Genomic DNA, 17,886 nt, shown 5'->3' on the forward strand with positions numbered 1-17,886 from the left:
ATCTTCTGTAGACGATCAAACGCAATTTCAAAACCCAGTTATGGCAACTGAATGGATTTCGTTCTCCTACCTGCATGCCCGTGGCCGGTACACTCGCCGAACTGTAAAGACGATGGTATCACACATCTCCTCAACTGGAACTCCAGCTGTATTTTCAGTTATGACACTATCACAGTCCGAAGTAGATATAACACAAAACGCCATCTTAGTCTTCAAAAAATGTTATCGATGCAGTCATGACAGCGTATATTCCATACCATTAGGGAGGTGGAAAGAGAATTGAATAATTCTGCCTAGTTAGTGCACAGGGATAAACTGAACAGTGTATGGTCTCAGTGGCAGCTGACTGGTATCGAGGAAACCCGACTAACGAATTAAGATAAAAACACAAAAACAACATTACTCCCCCACCCCCACCGAAGGGCCTGGATGGTATGTGTATGTGTTTCACAGTGATTTTCCACAGCAGACACTCTGCCGAGCGAGAGTGCAATGTCACAGCACTTTCCCAAGATCGACGCGGGGACGTGATCAATGCACATTTGATTTTTCTGATAAACTGCGTTGATACCATCTTTTAATGTCCCCTGAAGATCATACTATAAAGATGTAAGCATTGATTTCATCCTACATAATGTATTTCCAAAATTTACAGTTGTGATTACATGTACATTATATCGAATGTGAGATGAGCGAGGTTCCTTCGTACAGCAGCGAACGTTAGCCCTGGAGCTAGTAGCTCCATGGTTAGCCCATGAAAGCGGCAACCAAGCAAGCAAGGCGAGCCAGAGAGCAATACGATCACCATTCCACGTGGGCTAACTGCACGGAGGCACGCGGTGTGTGCGCGTTTTTCTGTTTCAGTAGCGATAGCCTGACAAATTCAGGCCGGATTGAATGAGGCTAAGTGGACAAAATTTTCGAACATGTTGTGCTATGACAGAGAGCGTGTGAATTTTGCTCCCCGCGGATTATCCTGCAAAAGGGTCTATGAAACAAAAGACTAATAATCTTCTCTCTGAGGGAAAACGAGCGCAATCCGCGGGGAGCAAAATACACGGTGTGTGTTTAAACACACGCATGTCGAAGCGGTTTTGTCGGTTCCCATAGACTTTACACGTGAAGGCGATTCTCTTGGCACTGAGCCAAGTTCGGCGAGCTCGCTCGGTTCTCCCGTTTTATCCTCTATTCTTGCGGTCGGCTACACGTCACTTCCGGTTGACTGGAGTGAAAACAAACAGCTTGCAAGCGCTAAGCCTGCATAATGCGCATACTGCATGCTGTGCATGTGCGACGCGTATAATTTATGTGCAACTCTACGCAGACATGGGGACTGTTTTTCATTATTCATTTTGTCATTTGTGCCATCATGCATGAGATACATGCATCATGTCTTGCCAGCAATATTCTAATAATCTGGATCCTGTCGATCGATCGGTCCCGGTATTTTGCCAAGTTGAAGGCAGTCGGACTGGACCTGTGCCCGTATGAAATCGCGGCAGGACTCTGGATCAACGACCCGACAAAATGGCCAGATGTGCAGTAGAACCTCTTTGAGTAGGCCCTACCCCGATATCTACGCTTACTTAGTACCTCATAGAAACTTCAGGTAGGTCTACAGGCCTAACGTTAGTACTGTAGTAGGCTTAGGGTAGGGCCTAATTTAGGGTAGGCCTAGGGCCTAATCCTGCCGCCCGCACAGCTACAGTAGTACAGCTTGCGCTAGCGCTATGCTCGCGGGGCGCCCCGGCAGAAGACACGTACAGCGTTACCACTCCAGGCTCACGCGACTGTTTGTTTTCACTCCACCGCTATCCATGACCCCGTGACAAGCAAAATACCCGGATGTCCGACCATGAGAATAGGGTATTTCGGCGTTATCCTTCACAGGGTAGTTGCTTGGACTGATAAGGTACACAAATAGGCCATGGGGTGAAGCTAAAAAAGAGGCTTAGAAAATGGGTTTCGTTCCAGCAACACTGGCACTACTTTCTGAATGCGGAAATGTGATGTTTTGTACATCCTAAATATACAGTAAAAAGTTCTCCTCGAAATATCCTGTAGTTTTTGCGAAAATCCATATTTTATAAACTGCGACCAACAGCCCAATACACATGTTTTTCTTTTCTTCTTCTTCTTCTTCTTAAGAAGCTTTAATATATTTAGATCACATAGCAATCATGTTCATGAAATATTGTACAGTACTTTAGAAAATTTAATCTTCATAAAATTTCCTGAAGTTTTCATTGCTATCATTAGGTTACAACATGGTGGGACACTACCTCCTTTCATGTAAGATAGCTCAAAATGATAATCAGTCAAATTTTCTAGTTTTAATAAATTTCCTGGAACATTCCATGGTTCAAACATCCTTGAAAGGGTGTAAAAGTTTTGAAAAATGCCAATATATAAAATAAAGGCAAAATTATAGTTTACCCATTCATGAGTGAAAACTGTTGGATTCTGTATTGGAGGCAATGTGCACCTGAAAATCTTGGAGAGAATAAAATAGGTTTGGCATTAAAAGTTATGATAACATTGCAATTAACTTCCAATATCAGAGGATCTGTGCAAACCTGACTCAACTTATGCACAATTTTTATTTGGCTGGTATTAGTTTTAGCAAACTGATTTTGTACTCACACCTACATTGTACTGACCTTTCTACATGAACATTCTGTTTCAGTATTAATAATAGTTACATTTTTTTTTTCCAGAGTGGGAGAAACAAATTTTAATTGTAGTCATTCAGTTTTATGAAAAAAAAAACACACTTAGGAAAACATCTTTGTTCTTAAAATAATTCAACCCTAATCAAATCATAATAGTAGGCAGAAATGTTTGCTACAGGGCGAACAATCACATACTGAGGCAAGGAGTCAAAACATGTTGCATAAACATTGGCATTCAAAATACAGGAAACAATCTGTATTACAAAGACATTTTATCACGCACAACTTTGGTAAGATGTCAACTCTTGAATATTAATCACATTGACCAAAACATTGGTGCATATACAGTACCTTCTGTTGTTTCTGAAATGTGCACTGAAGTTCTTTGTGTATGTGTGTGAATGTTTCAGTGGTGTATATATATTGCTCCATGTTATCATGGACAACTTATAGTAACATGACATTGTTTTCATGCTTCAATTATTAATCATATTGACCTATTTCCCTTGGCAAGTAATGAGCAGGTTGACTCTGTTGCAAATGATGCATTTTACAGGCAACACAGCAGAACCTGAAGAGCTTCCAGAAGAAAATCTTGATCTTGATGAGAGCGTCTTAGGGGAGGAAACAGATGCTCCTGCTGACGGACCAGGCTCCTCCTTCAGCTTTCGTTTCCTAGCGAGATTCAGGCGTTTGCTATCTATCTCTTGTAGCACGTTTCATGGAATCCTATTTAATACAATGGAGAAATGAATAGCAATGATTAGCCGTTGGATTTTGTTAGGGGGAAAAAAAAGGCTAAACGCTAGGGGAAGGGGTTGAACATTACACTCAATAAATGTACGGTAGACTATTGACTGCCAATATTTGAATCTTGTAATTACCAATAGGCCCTACTACTATGCCAGGTATCAGATTAACCATAGCAAATTAATCATTAACAACTCATGATCATTGTCATCATCAACTACTTCAACTTGTAGTTGCAGTGCAATTACTGATTTTAAATTACATCTTCAGCTTTCAGCACCTGATCACAATATCAATTATCATAATTATGAATACAACTGCCTTATCATCATTAATACTAGTAATCCTTGGCCTTTCACTATCACCACCACCCACTGCTTTATAATCTGGCACAACATAATGGTACCGGGTAATCATATGTTTTAGGGAGTTTAATTGTTGAAATTATGTTATTGTCATTGTTGGTTTTTTAGACCTATTTATATCAAATATTAATAAGTTAATTTAATGAGATGCTAAATGTGTGTTTTGAGGGGGGATTCGCCAATTTCGGGGTGAGAGAGACAAGATGGATTTTTAATATTAATACTCCATGGCCATGATTATGAAAATATAAATTTACATGCAGTTTAGACCTTTTTTCAATCCAGTCCTCACGGGCTGTGTGTCAAGATTTTTACAAAACAATATCACTGATAGCTACATCAACCTAACCTGAGCTGTACATAGAACAACATGTAAAATTACATCTAGGCTACATTATAACGGCGCTATGCCATGCCAAGGTGAAAGTCAAGATATCTAAGACATCATGCCATGGTAATTAACATTACGCATATGAGAGAGACTGCACTGCAGTGTCGACTGCTACGACTGTACGCACGTAAACTAACCTGTAAATTATCCTATGTAGGTTGCAGTCAGTCCCCCTGAGCAGCTGAATCACTAATTCGTTCTGGTCTGCGATTTCACGGTCTCCTCCACTCAATTTGATCCACTCTTTGGCACACAAAATAGGTTTCGTCTATCTTAGATTTGTCATAGCCGTGAAATTTTCAAACTTCATCGATGTTACATGCATAATAACGCATCTTAAAAGTTTCGGCAGAGCAGACGACGTAGACGCGTCGACAGGCTCACAGGGGGCGGCCATTTTGACTCGGAAACAATAATTCTCGATTCGGATTGGATAACATACATCACATGATCGTTCGCGAATGAATATCGTACACGGCAAAGTGTACTTTCAACTTTTCAACTTTCAACTTTATTTTCACCTCCATCAAAATGAACAAAGAACTTTATGTACATTGCGTATACACGGGATATTTGTGATACAGAACAAAACTTGAAAAGGTACATAAGAAAATTATGAAAGTGAAAAGTAGATGTGATTACATCTTTGTTAAATACATAAAGCGTATAATACAAGTCAACTAAGGATGAGGATGGAAGTGGAGGGTCCCACTAAGAAGCAAAGCTTGTACGATATGGGACCCTCAGAAAAATACACAAAACATCAATATAAAACACAATAAACGAACCGATGTCAACTGACATCAATATGATTGGGAAGAGGAAAAAGAGAGAAAAGGAAAGGAAAAAGAAGAGGAAAAAAAGAGAGGAAAAAAAGGGAGAAAAAAGAGGGAACTACAGCATGTGCCATCGTGGACGCAAGCAATCTGGATTTCATAATGTAAAATAAGTGATAAAATACAAGCTGGATTGAATGTAATGCAAAACATTTTTTATACGTAGTTATGTTGGTAAGAATGCAGGAGAAAAAAAAACCACATCGTTATATTTAGAACACAGAGAGGGACATAGTTTAATAGGAGGACTTATGTAAAAAAAAATGATGACTTGACTGAGATGATAAAGGGAAACTAACTCTGTTGGATGTTGTAAAGTTTCAATAAAAATGGTTTTAATTTATTCTTAAAGGAATTCAGAGATTGAGCAGTAGTAATGTTACTGGGAAGTGAATTCCAGTACTTTGGCCCATCGTAAATAAATGTGTTTTGAGCCAACAAAGTTCTCAGAAATGGCAAATGGAAATCATTTGATCGCCGTGTTGGATAATTATGAATGGATTGATTTCTTTGAAACATTGTTTCAAATATATTTGGGAGATTATTTTTATTATAATTATACATAAATTGTCCTAGATTAAACAAATACAAATCATTAATTTTCAATATTTTATGCTCATAAAATAGTGGGTCAGTATGGGACAAAAATGCAGTATGACATATAACACGGAGTGATTTCTTTTGCAATAAAAGTAATTTATCTAAGAATGTTTTATATGTATTTCCCCACGCGAGAATACCGTAACTTAAATGTGGCAATATTAAGGATGAATATAATACGAGCAGGGACGACAAAGGAAAACAAAACTTAAGCTTATTAATTATACCAATATTACGTGAAATAATTTTACATATACTGTCAATATGAAATTTCCAGGACAGCTTATTGTCAACTGTTACTCCAAGAAATTTTATATGGGAGACATTTTCGAGTGGAGTACCATCTAAAACAATATCAACAGGTAATGCCTCAGTAGAATTACTAAAGAGCATATATTTTGTTTTTTGAAGGTTAAGAGATAGCTTATTTGCTTTTATCCACTGGGCAACATTTTCTAATTCTAAATTTATTGTATTAACAAGGGTAAAAAGATTATTGTGTGAAAAAAATAGATTTGAGTCGTCTGCAAAAAGAATAAAAGAAAGAACATCTGATGATCTACAAAAATCATTTATGTAAACAGTAAACAACAGTGGACCTAATAAACTTCCCTGTGGCACCCCACATTTGATATTTAATATTTGTGAATTACAACCATTTAAAGAAACATATTGTTTCCTGTTCATGAGGTAGCTCCTGAACCACTCCAAGGCCTTCCCACGCACTCCATAATGGTGTAATTTGTTAAGTAAAATATCATGATTGATGGTGTCGAAGGCCTTGGAGAAGTCCAGGAACAAACCTATCAAATGAGAAGATTTATCGATAGCATGTGCCACTTTTTCTATAAAACTCAATAATGCATGTGTGGTGCTATGTTTCTCCCTAAATCCAAATTGAGAATTCGTAAATATATGATTAAATTTAAAGAAATTAATAGTTCTTTTATAAATAATTTTTTCAAGAATTTTTGACAATGCACTTAACAAAGAAATTGGTCGGTAATTATTTACATCTAATTTGTCACCTTTTTTAAACAAGGGGATGACTTTTGCTATTTTCATACTTTCGGGGAAGGTGCCATTAAAAAGGGATAGATTAAATATATGAGCTAAGGGATCCGCAATTGACGATATTACCCCCTTTAAAAGAAAATTGCTGATGTCATCGTGTCCAGCACTTTTTTTGGAACTGAAATCAGAGACAATATTAATTATCTCCTGAGTGTATGTTGGATTAAAAAATATTGAACTAGAATTTGGGGGACCCAAAAATTCGGAAAAATGTTTTGTGGAGGGAGGAATATTACTTGCCAGGCTTTCCCCAATTGAAGAAAAATGGTTATTCAAAACATCACAAATTTGTTGAGAATCTTCAAGAATTTCACCATCAAATCTAATTTTTGTAATATTTGACTTAACATTTGATATATTCATGGCTTGCTTTAAAACTTTCCATGTATTTTGCATATCATGCCTGTAAAATTGTAACTGATTAGTATAATATTTTTTCTTTTCTATTCGTATAATTTTCGTCAAAATATTTTTGTAACTAGTGTATTTCAACTTTGATTGCTCAGTACGTTTCATTTTAAATCTGTAATATAAATTATTCTTTCTATTTATTGAACGCAGGAGCGATTTTGAAATCCATGGGAGCCTGGGTATTTTTTTGTAATTAGCTGATTTTTCTCTACGTTTTGGAATACAAATGTCCAAATGTTGGATAAAAATCTTCATAAAATATTCATAAGACAAATTAACATCATCTGTATCAAAGATACAGGACCAGTCTGCGGTGTCTAAGCTAGCACCTAGCCTGGCTATACTTTCATGAGTAATTCTTCGTTTAAATATATTGTTGTTTTTATTTTTAACTGCTCCATTTAAAGAAAAACCAGTCGAGATGGGGAAATGATCGGTGATATCTGAGAGTACTACAAAAGAATCAGGAGGAGGAAGAATGTTACAAAAAATGTTATCAATTAAAGAAACAGATTCATTAACTATACGTGTGGGTTTAGATATTAAGGGTAAAAAAGAGGCAGACAAAAATATTTCCAAAAAATCTTGCGACATATTATTCTGTTTTAGCAAATCTATATTAAAATCACCCATTATAAAACAATTTTTGTTGATAAAAAGTGGGTTTTTAACCAGATCCGAAAAATAATCTAAAAATGATTTAGTATTCGCATTTGGTGGTCTATATACTACACCTATGATTATATTTTTGCTGCCTGGAACTGTGATTTCAATAAATAAAGACTCAAAAAAATCAGTCATACTGGTGAACTCATCGCGGACTACATAATCATAATTTTGTTTAACATATATGGCAACGCCTCCACCTACCCTATTTTGTCTGTTATTAACCACTAAATCGTACCCGTCGAGAGCGAAGGGAAGACTGGAGTCATGAGAGAGCCAGGTTTCGGTTAAACCTACTGCCGAGATATTATGCATGATGGGACTATTTAAAAATAACCTCAATTCTTCAAAATGCTTATTAATACTTCTGATATTAAAATGTAAAAGAGAAAAAGTAGTACTATCATATTCCTTGACAACATTGGTAAATTGGGATTGAGTAAGATATTCAGAAGACGGACTTTGCAATTGGTTCTCTGTGTCAAAATCATAGTCTAATTCTTGCGGCGATGAATTAAAACTGTCAGAAACATAATTATCAAAAAAATTGTCATTTTGATTGATATTTGATTCGTTTTGTTCAAAAGAAGGTCCTGCCAAATCAAAAAAGTCATCATCATTAATTGAATTGAATGCTGTGTCTATAGAATTGCGTATTAAAGGGTGAGCGTGTTGTCCGTTGCTTGAGTCCACGAGGGCACCTGTAGAGGGCAGTATAGAACAATTTGACTGTGGAGATTGTTGCAATATTGCAGTTACACATTTTATCGTTGTCTCTTAATATAACGTTGTCTACAAAGGAAAATAGGATCGTCCTATACATAACATTAATACGATCTAAGTAGGCACAAACATAAAGAGAACAGTTTGTCATAAGCATGAATACTAATATTCAAAATAAGTTATAATAAAACTCCGGTAATTGTTCTATATCCGATCAATAGAGGGAACACATGTATGTAATACGTATTGTGTTATGACAGAAGAGAAGACATCTCAAGTCTTATAGGGACCGCCAACCGCCAGTATATCGAGCAAATACTAGGTTCCCAAGGGCAACTCTAGGAAGGAAATCCTTACCCGAAGAATCAATTTTACAAGAAATGAAAAAAAAATAACCGTTTTTATCATTAATTCTATACGGATTCCTCCTCTCCCATAACTGCAGCGCAAAAGATCACCCGTCCCTATGCCCCAAAAAGACAAACACGCTGGGACCGCCGACGGCCAGTATATTATATAGGGCAAATACATGGTTGCCAAGGGCAACTCTGTAGCGAACAAGGCACACACCAAATTCGAGCAAGTTACAAGTTGACATAATATATTGTAATAAACTGTATTAAACTGTGCAGCCGGTCCACTGCGTGAGTGGAGAAGAATACAATACTCGGCTGATACTGTCAGTTCTGATGGCACCCGTTGGCAGATGCCATCCTGGACAAAAAGAACATGTAGGGCAAATACACGGTTGCCAAGAGCAACTCTATAGCGAACAAAGCACACACCAAATTCGAACAAGTTACAAATTGACATAGTATGTTGTAATAAATTGTATCAAACTGTGCAGCCGGTCCACTGCGTGAGTGGAGAAGAATACAATACTCGGCTGATACTGTCGGCACCCGTTGGCAGATGCCACCCTGAACAAGAAGAACAAACTGAACAATTCACCCTGGATAACTATACAACCTGTATAAGATGCTTAAGCGTGTTTCAATAATGATAATGAAATTTAGCTTGTGTACGTTGACTGCTAAAAGGTTGAGTAATTTGGGAGCATACCTAGATATTTAAAACATCAGCTGATTGAGTTCTGAATTGGTATGCCAATTAATCAGAAAAATATTTCGACCAAGAGAGAGTGAGAGAGAAAAAGAAAAACACCCAAACACATTTTATTAACTTATTGTCGTTATCGTAAAGGGTATATATCAACAACAACAACAAGATCCACACGCTGGGACCGCCAACAGTTACTACATAGGGCAGGTACACGGTTGCCAAGGGCAACTCTAAAGCGCAAGGCACACGCCAAATTCGAAGGAAATGCAGGTTAACAGAATTATGTAGGGCCTATTGTCACGCCAATTGTATTATAATACACTGTGCAGCCTGTCCACTGCGTGAGTGGAGAAAAATATAGCATTCGGCTGATGTCAATTAATCAGAAAAAAAAAAAAAAACTATATCTCAACAAAAGGATATAACTTACTATCATTATATCATAAGGGTATTTATCAACAACAACAACAAAAAAAAACTTTAATTGCAGGTGGGTTTGATGAATATTGAGAATCATAACAAATATCTCTCACATGGATAATGCGGTAGGCGTGGATTTGGTTGTCACGGACCATATCCCGTGCTGGATCTAATCGCAATAAAATTCCGGCAATCATATCAATATATTTATCACATACACTATGATATAACCATAAATTCAACTACAATGAATCCTAATCCCGTGCAGGCTCTAGATTACAATAAATTGATCTGACAACCATCATGCCTGCAGGGTACAGATCTCAGGCAGCTACAGCGTAAGGGAATCCTTGCCCGAGGAATCAATTTGGAAAGAACCAGCAACGGGCTTGTTCACAAGGAACATCTATGAATAAACCGTTTTTATCATTTATACGGATTTCTCCTGTTCCATAACTACGGAGCAAAGGATCACCCCATCCCTATGCCCCAAGAAGACCAACACCCTGGTACCGCCAACCATCACTATATGGTGCAAGTACACGGTTGCCAAGTAAAACTCTATAGCGAACAAAGCACACACCAAATTCCAACAAAATACAGGTTAACATATTATAAATACATTGTACAGACAGCCGGTCCACTGCATGAGTGGAGAAGAATATAACACTCGGCTGATACTGTATTCAGTTCAGATAGCACCCTTTGTAGATGCCATTCTGAATAAAAAAAAAAAAAAAAAAAAAAAAAAAAACCAGACTGGACAAATCACCCTAGTTGACTAAACAATCTGCATAAAATGCTTAAGCGTTTTGCATTAATGATAATGAAGTGTGTATAGCTTGCGTACGTTGACTGCTAAAAGGTTGGGTAATTTGGGAGCATACTAATACATGTAGCTCTATTTTCAAAAAATCGGCTGTTAAGGTTCTGAATTGAGCTACTATTGATTGAAATATATATGTGTGTACATATATATATATATTTATCACTTCATACATTTAGATTTGGTTGGGATGGATCATGACATCGTGCAGACTCTAATCACAATGAAGTGACTTGACAACCGTCATGTCGGCCAGGTAAAACTCCTACAGCCTAAAAGGAAACCTATACTTGAGGAATCCATTTGGAGGAAACCAGTAATGGATTTGTTTACCAGGAACATATATAAGTCAACCGGGTTTTTTTATCATTCATTCAATACGGATTTCTCCTCTCCCACAGTTGGAGAGCAAAACATCACCCACTCCCTATGCGCCAACAAGACTAACACTGAGGAACTCTTTACATGATTTAGGATAAGAACAAGGTTGCCAGGGGCAACACTAGTAACCAAAACACACCAAATTTGAGCAAGTTACACCTGCTGTAATACACTGTGCAGCCGATTCATTGCGTGAGTGGAGAAAAATGTGATACTCGGCTGATACTGAATTCAGTTCAGATGGCACCCATTTGCAGATGCCATACTGAACAAAAAGATCCGACTGTATAATTCACCCTGGGCAACTATACAAACTGAATAGTCATGCTTAAGCGTGTTTCATTAATGATAGTGAAATGTAGCTTGCGTACGTTAACTGCTGAAGGGTTGTAATACACTGTGCAACTGGTTCAAGACACAAACCAAATTTGAGCAAGTCACACCTGCTGTAATACACTGTGCAGCCGGTCCACTGCATGAGTGGAGAAGAATATAACACTCGGCTGATACTGTATTCAGTTCAGATAGCACCCTTTGTAGATGCCATTCTGAATAGAAAAAAAAAACAGACTGGACAAATCACCCTAGTTGACTAAACAATCTGCATAAAATGCTTAAGCGTTTTGCATTAATGATAATGAAGTGTGTATAGCTTGCGTACGTTGACTGCTAAAAGGTTGGGTAATTTGGGAGCATACTAATACATGTAGCTCTATTTTCAAAACATCGGCTGTGAAGGTTCTGAATTGAGCTACTATTGATTGAAATATATATGTGTATACATATATATATATATATTTATCACTTCATACATTTAGATTTGGTTGGGATGGATCATGACATCGTGCAGACTCTAATCACAATGAAGTGACTTGACAACCGTCATGTCGGCCAGGTAAAACTCCTACAGCCTAAAAGGAAACCTATACTTGAGGAATCCATTTGGAGGAAACCAGTAATGGACTTGTTTACCAGGAACATATATAAGTCAACCGGGTTTTTTTTATCATTCATTCAATACGGATTTCTCCTCTCCCACAGTTGGAGAGCAAAACATCACCCACTCCCTATGCGCCAACAAGACTAACACTGAGGAACTCTTTACATGATTTAGGATAAGAACAAGGTTGCCAGGGGCAACACTAGTAACCAAGACACACCAAATTTGAGCAAGTTACACCTGCTGTAATACACTGTGCAGCCGATTCATTGCGTGAGTGGAGAAAAATGTGATACTCGGCTGATACTGAATTCAGTTCAGATGGCACCCATTTGCAGATGCCATACTGAACAAAAAGATCCGACTGTATAATTCACCCTGGGCAACTATACAAACTGAATAGTCATGCTTCAGCGTGTTTCATTAATGATAGTGAAATGTAGCTTGCGTACGTTAACTGCTGAAGGGTTGTAATACACTGTGCAACTGGTTCAAGACACAAACCAAATTTGAGCAAGTCACACCTGCTGTAATACACTGTGCAGCCGGTCCACTGCATGAGTGGAGAAGAATATAACACTCGGCTGATACTGTATTCAGTTCAGATAGCACCCTTTGTAGATGCCATTCTGAATAGAAAAAAAAACAACTGGACAAATCACCCTAGTTGACTAAACAATCTGCATAAAATGCTTAAGCGTTTTGCATTAATGATAATGAAGTGTGTATAGCTTGCGTACGTTGACTGCTAAAAGGTTGGGTAATTTGGGAGCATACTAATACATGTAGCTCTATTTTCAAAACAACGGCTGTGAAGGTTCTGAATTGAGCTACTATTGATTGAAATATATATGTGTATACATATATATATATATATATTTATCACTTCATACATTTAGATTTGGTTGGGATGGATCATGACATCGTACAGACTCTAATCACAATGAAGTGACTTGACAACCGTCATGTCGGCCAGGTAAAACTCCTACAGCCTAAAAGGAAACCTATACTTGAGGAATCCATTTGGAGGAAACCAGTAATGGACTTGTTTACCAGGAACATATATAAGTCAACCGGGTTTTTTTTATCATTCATTCAATACGGATTTCTCCTCTCCCACAGTTGGAGAGCAAAACATCACCCACTCCCTATGCGCCAACAAGACTAACACTGAGGAACTCTTTACATGATTTAGGATAAGAACAAGGTTGCCAGGGGCAACACTAGTAACCAAGACACACCAAATTTGAGCAAGTTACACCTGCTGTAATACACTGTGCAGCCGATTCATTGCGTGAGTGGAGAAAAATGTGATACTCGGCTGATACTGAATTCAGTTCAGATGGCACCCATTTGCAGATGCCATACTGAACAAAAAGATCCGACTGTATAATTCACCCTGGGCAACTATACAAACTGAATAGTCATGCTTCAGCGTGTTTCATTAATGATAGTGAAATGTAGCTTGCGTACGTTAACTGCTGAAGGGTTGTAATACACTGTGCAACTGGTTCAAGACACAAACCAAATTTGAGCAAGTCACACCTGCTGTAATACACTGTGCAGCCGGTCCACTGCATGAGTGGAGAAGAATATAACACTCGGCTGATACTGTATTCAGTTCAGATAGCACCCTTTGTAGATGCCATTCTGAATAGAAAAAAAAAAACAGACTGGACAAATCACCCTAGTTGACTAAACAATCTGCATAAAATGCTTAAGCGTTTTGCATTAATGATAATGAAGTGTGTATAGCTTGCGTACGTTGACTGCTAAAAGGTTGGGTAATTTGGGAGCATACTAATACATGTAGCTCTATTTTCAAAAAATCGGCTGTTAAGGTTCTGAATTGAGCTACTATTGATTGAAATATATATGTGTATATATATATATATATATATATATATATATATATATATTTATTTATCACTTCATACATTTAGATTTGGTTGGGATGGATCATGACATCGTGCAGACTCTAATCACAATGAAGTGACTTGACAACCGTCATGTCGGCCAGGTAAAACTCCTACAGCCTAAAAGGAAACCTATACTTGAGGAATCCATTTGGAGGAAACCAGTAATGGACTTGTTTACCAGGAACATATATAAGTCAACCGGGTTTTTTTTATCATTCATTCAATACGGATTTCTCCTCTCCCACAGTTGGAGAGCAAAACATCACCCACTCCCTATGCGCCAACAAGACTAACACTGAGGAACTCTTTACATGATTTAGGATAAGAACAAGGTTGCCAGGGGCAACACTAGTAACCAAGACACACCAAATTTGAGCAAGTTACACCTGCTGTAATACACTGTGCAGCCGATTCATTGCGTGAGTGGAGAAAAATGTGATACTCGGCTGATACTGAATTCAGTTCAGATGGCACCCATTTGCAGATGCCATACTGAACAAAAAGATCCGACTGTATAATTCACCCTGGGCAACTATACAAACTGAATAGTCATGCTTCAGCGTGTTTCATTAATGATAGTGAAATGTAGCTTGCGTACGTTAACTGCTGAAGGGTTGTAATACACTGTGCAACTGGTTCAAGACACAAACCAAATTTGAGCAAGTCACACCTGCTGTAATACACTGTGCAGCCGGTCCACTGCATGAGTGGAGAAGAATATAACACTCGGCTGATACTGTATTCAGTTCAGATAGCACCCTTTGTAGATGCCATTCTGAATAGAAAAAAAAAAAACAGACTGGACAAATCACCCTAGTTGACTAAACAATCTGCATAAAATGCTTAAGCGTTTTGCATTAATGATAATGAAGTGTGTATAGCTTGCGTACGTTGACTGCTAAAAGGTTGGGTAATTTGGGAGCATACTAATACATGTAGCTCTATTTTCAAAAAATCGGCTGTTAAGGTTCTGAATTGAGCTACTATTGATTGAAATATATATGTGTATATATATATATATATATATATATATATATATATATATATTTATCACTTCATACATTTAGATTTGGTTGGGATGGATCATGACATCGTGCAGACTCTAATCACAATGAAGTGACTTGACAACCGTCATGTCGGCCAGGTAAAACTCCTACAGCCTAAAAGGAAACCTATACTTGAGGAATCCATTTGGAGGAAACCAGTAATGCCATAAATGGACTTGTTTACCAGGAACATATATAAGTCAACCGGGTTTTTTTATCATTCATTCAATACGGATTTCTCCTCTCCCACAGTTGGAGAGCAAAACATCACCCACTCCCTATGCGCCAACAAGACTAACACTGAGGAACTCTTTACATGATTTAGGATAAGAACAAGGTTGCCAGGGGCAACACTAGTAACCAAGACACACCAAATTTGAGCAAGTTACACCTGCTGTAATACACTGTGCAGCCGATTCATTGCGTGAGTGGAGAAAAATGTGATACTCGGCTGATACTGAATTCAGTTCAGATGGCACCCATTTGCAGATGCCACACTGAACAAAAAGATCCGACTGTATAATTCACCCTGGGCAACTATACAAACTGAATAGTCATGCTTAAGCGTGTTTCATTAATGATAGTGAAATGTAGCTTGCGTACGTTAACTGCTGAAGGGTTGTAATACACTGTGCAACTGGTTCAAGACACAAACCAAATTTGAGCAAGTCACACCTGCTGTAATATACTGTGCAGCCGGTTCATTGCATAAGTAGAGAAAAATATAATACTCGGCTGATATTGTATTCAGTTCGGATGGTACCCATTTGCAGATGCCATCCTGAACAAAAGGAGAAAAAAAAAGAAGAAAAATACAGTATCTTGATATACATTTGGCACTGCAAGTTGACAGCAATTCTAGTACATTTTGGATTCATTGTCTTCTACCATTTCACTTTAGTATCTTAATATACATTTGGCACTGTACGTTGACAGCAATTCTAGTAAACTTTGGATTCATTTACTTCTACCACTTCAATTTAGTGTAATAAAAAACCGGAATATTTGTAATCATGCAAAAACCGGTGTGTTTTTATAAGGAAACCAGTGCGCATATTTTAACCAAACCAACGTCATTGAATTTTTGATCACAATAGGTATACCTAATGAAAAACCAATACGCACATTTTAGTTAAACCAACATCATTGACTTCTTGAGTGCAATAGATATACCTAGAATATAATTTCTGAGTTGCTCATGTAGGACAATAAGTATCTATCATAGCATCATCATGTACAACTGGGCCAATGTTACTGATCTACTCTGTAGGGTACACAAAACTTCAGTTGAAGTTATAAGAATTTTTTAGTGCAATAAGTATACCTAAAATATAATTTCTGAGTTACTCATGTAGGACAATAAGTATCTATCATAGCATCATCATGTACAACTGGGCCAATGTTACTGATCTTCTCTGTAGGGTACACAAAACTTCAGTTGAAGTTATAAGAATTTTTGAGTGCAATAAGTATACCTAAAATATAATTTCTGAGTTACTCATGTAGGACAATAAGTATCTATCATAGTATCATCATGTACAACTGGGCCAATGTTACTGATCTTCTCTATAGGCTACACAAAACTTCAGTTGAGGTTGTAAGAATTTTTTTTAGTGCAGTAGGTATACCTAAAACTATGATTTCTGAGTTACTCATGCTGGACAATAAGTATCTGTCATATCATAATCATGTAGTGATGTACAACAGGGCCAATGTTACTAATCTTCTCTGTAGGGTACACAAAACTTCAGTTGAAGTTATAAGAAATGTATATAGGAGATGACTACTCACTCGAAATTAAAGGGAGCGCCTCCGGTTTGGCGCCATTTTCCGGCATAGAATCTCAACTTGGTACCTTTGCTGTACATTTCTTGGACTTGTTTCTTCCATTTCTGTTTTTCTTCCAGGTCAGTCTGCGTCAAGTCGTCGATCATGAAATATCGCTCGTCCTTTAGGATTTCCCTGGCACGACGGATGACATCTACTTTTTCTCTGTATGAGAGAAACTTTATCAAGATGTGCCTGGGACGACCTTCCACCTTGCGACCATCACGATGAGCTCGCTCCACCTTTGTGGTCATCTTGAATTTGGACCGCAGGATGTCTTCGACGATGTGGGCGCAGTCTTCCCTCTGGTCATTTGGTGTTTCAGGGATTCCCACGATGCGGATGTTATTCCTCCTAGATATTCTTTCGGTTTTGTTTGTTTCCGCTTTGTTCTTCAATACTTCGGAGCGGAGTTCGGCAATTTCTTTTTCCATTCTTTTCATTCTACCTTCCATTTCCTTTTGTTTGACTTCGAGATCATCGACCCGTTTGCTCTCAAATTGGATAGAAGCTTCAATGTTGGCCTCAAGATCGCTCAACTTCCCAAGGAACTTGTCGACAGCGTCTTGGATCATTTTATTGAATCCGCTGGTAGCTTCCTTGAAATATGCGTCCAAGCTTCCAGGGGTTTGCACATTGGGAGGTGCAGAGGCCGGTGCTTCCTTGTCGGCGGGCATAGTGGTGCCTCGATCTGGGTGCGTTGGGTTGGTTACCGTCGTGGATGCGACAGCCATATTTGTGACGTCATCAGGCACCAGTTCAACAGATTCCGCATCGCTGGCTGTTTGGCCTTCCAACGACTCTCGCTGGGAAGCGGCCGGAGTCATGGGCGTAGGGTTAGTGACCTTCGGGTTCGGACTTGACGGGCTGTTTGCACGTACCTGGGTTGCGGGTTTTCTCACAGAAGGACCATAGTTTTTTGCCTTTGTAGCGGCTAACCGTTGCGGCCGAGCAGATTTTTGTTGGTCCATCCTCAG

General features: G+C 38.2%; 1 protein-coding gene across 1 annotated transcript; it reads right to left on the reverse strand.

Moving 5' to 3' along the window:
- Positions 1-16,806: 16,806 nt before the first annotated feature.
- LOC139717418 (uncharacterized) lies at positions 16,807-17,886 on the reverse strand. The gene has a single exon (XM_071628918.1). It carries the CDS (start codon positions 17,878-17,880, stop codon positions 16,870-16,872), a length of 1,011 nt encoding a protein of 336 aa, XP_071485019.1. The 5' UTR covers positions 17,881-17,886; the 3' UTR covers positions 16,807-16,869.

Source organism: Diadema antillarum, unplaced genomic scaffold (genome assembly GCF_040938485.1).
Source record: "Diadema antillarum isolate AM-2024a unplaced genomic scaffold, OU_Dant_1.0 scf00000075, whole genome shotgun sequence".
Lineage (NCBI taxonomy): Eukaryota > Metazoa > Echinodermata > Echinoidea > Diadematoida > Diadematidae > Diadema > Diadema antillarum.

Excerpts from the sequence above, each read along its gene's own strand:
- LOC139717418 (XM_071628918.1), bottom strand. The coding sequence starts at position 17,880 with ATGGACCAACAAAAATCTGCTCGGCCGCAACGGTTAGCCGCTACAAAG.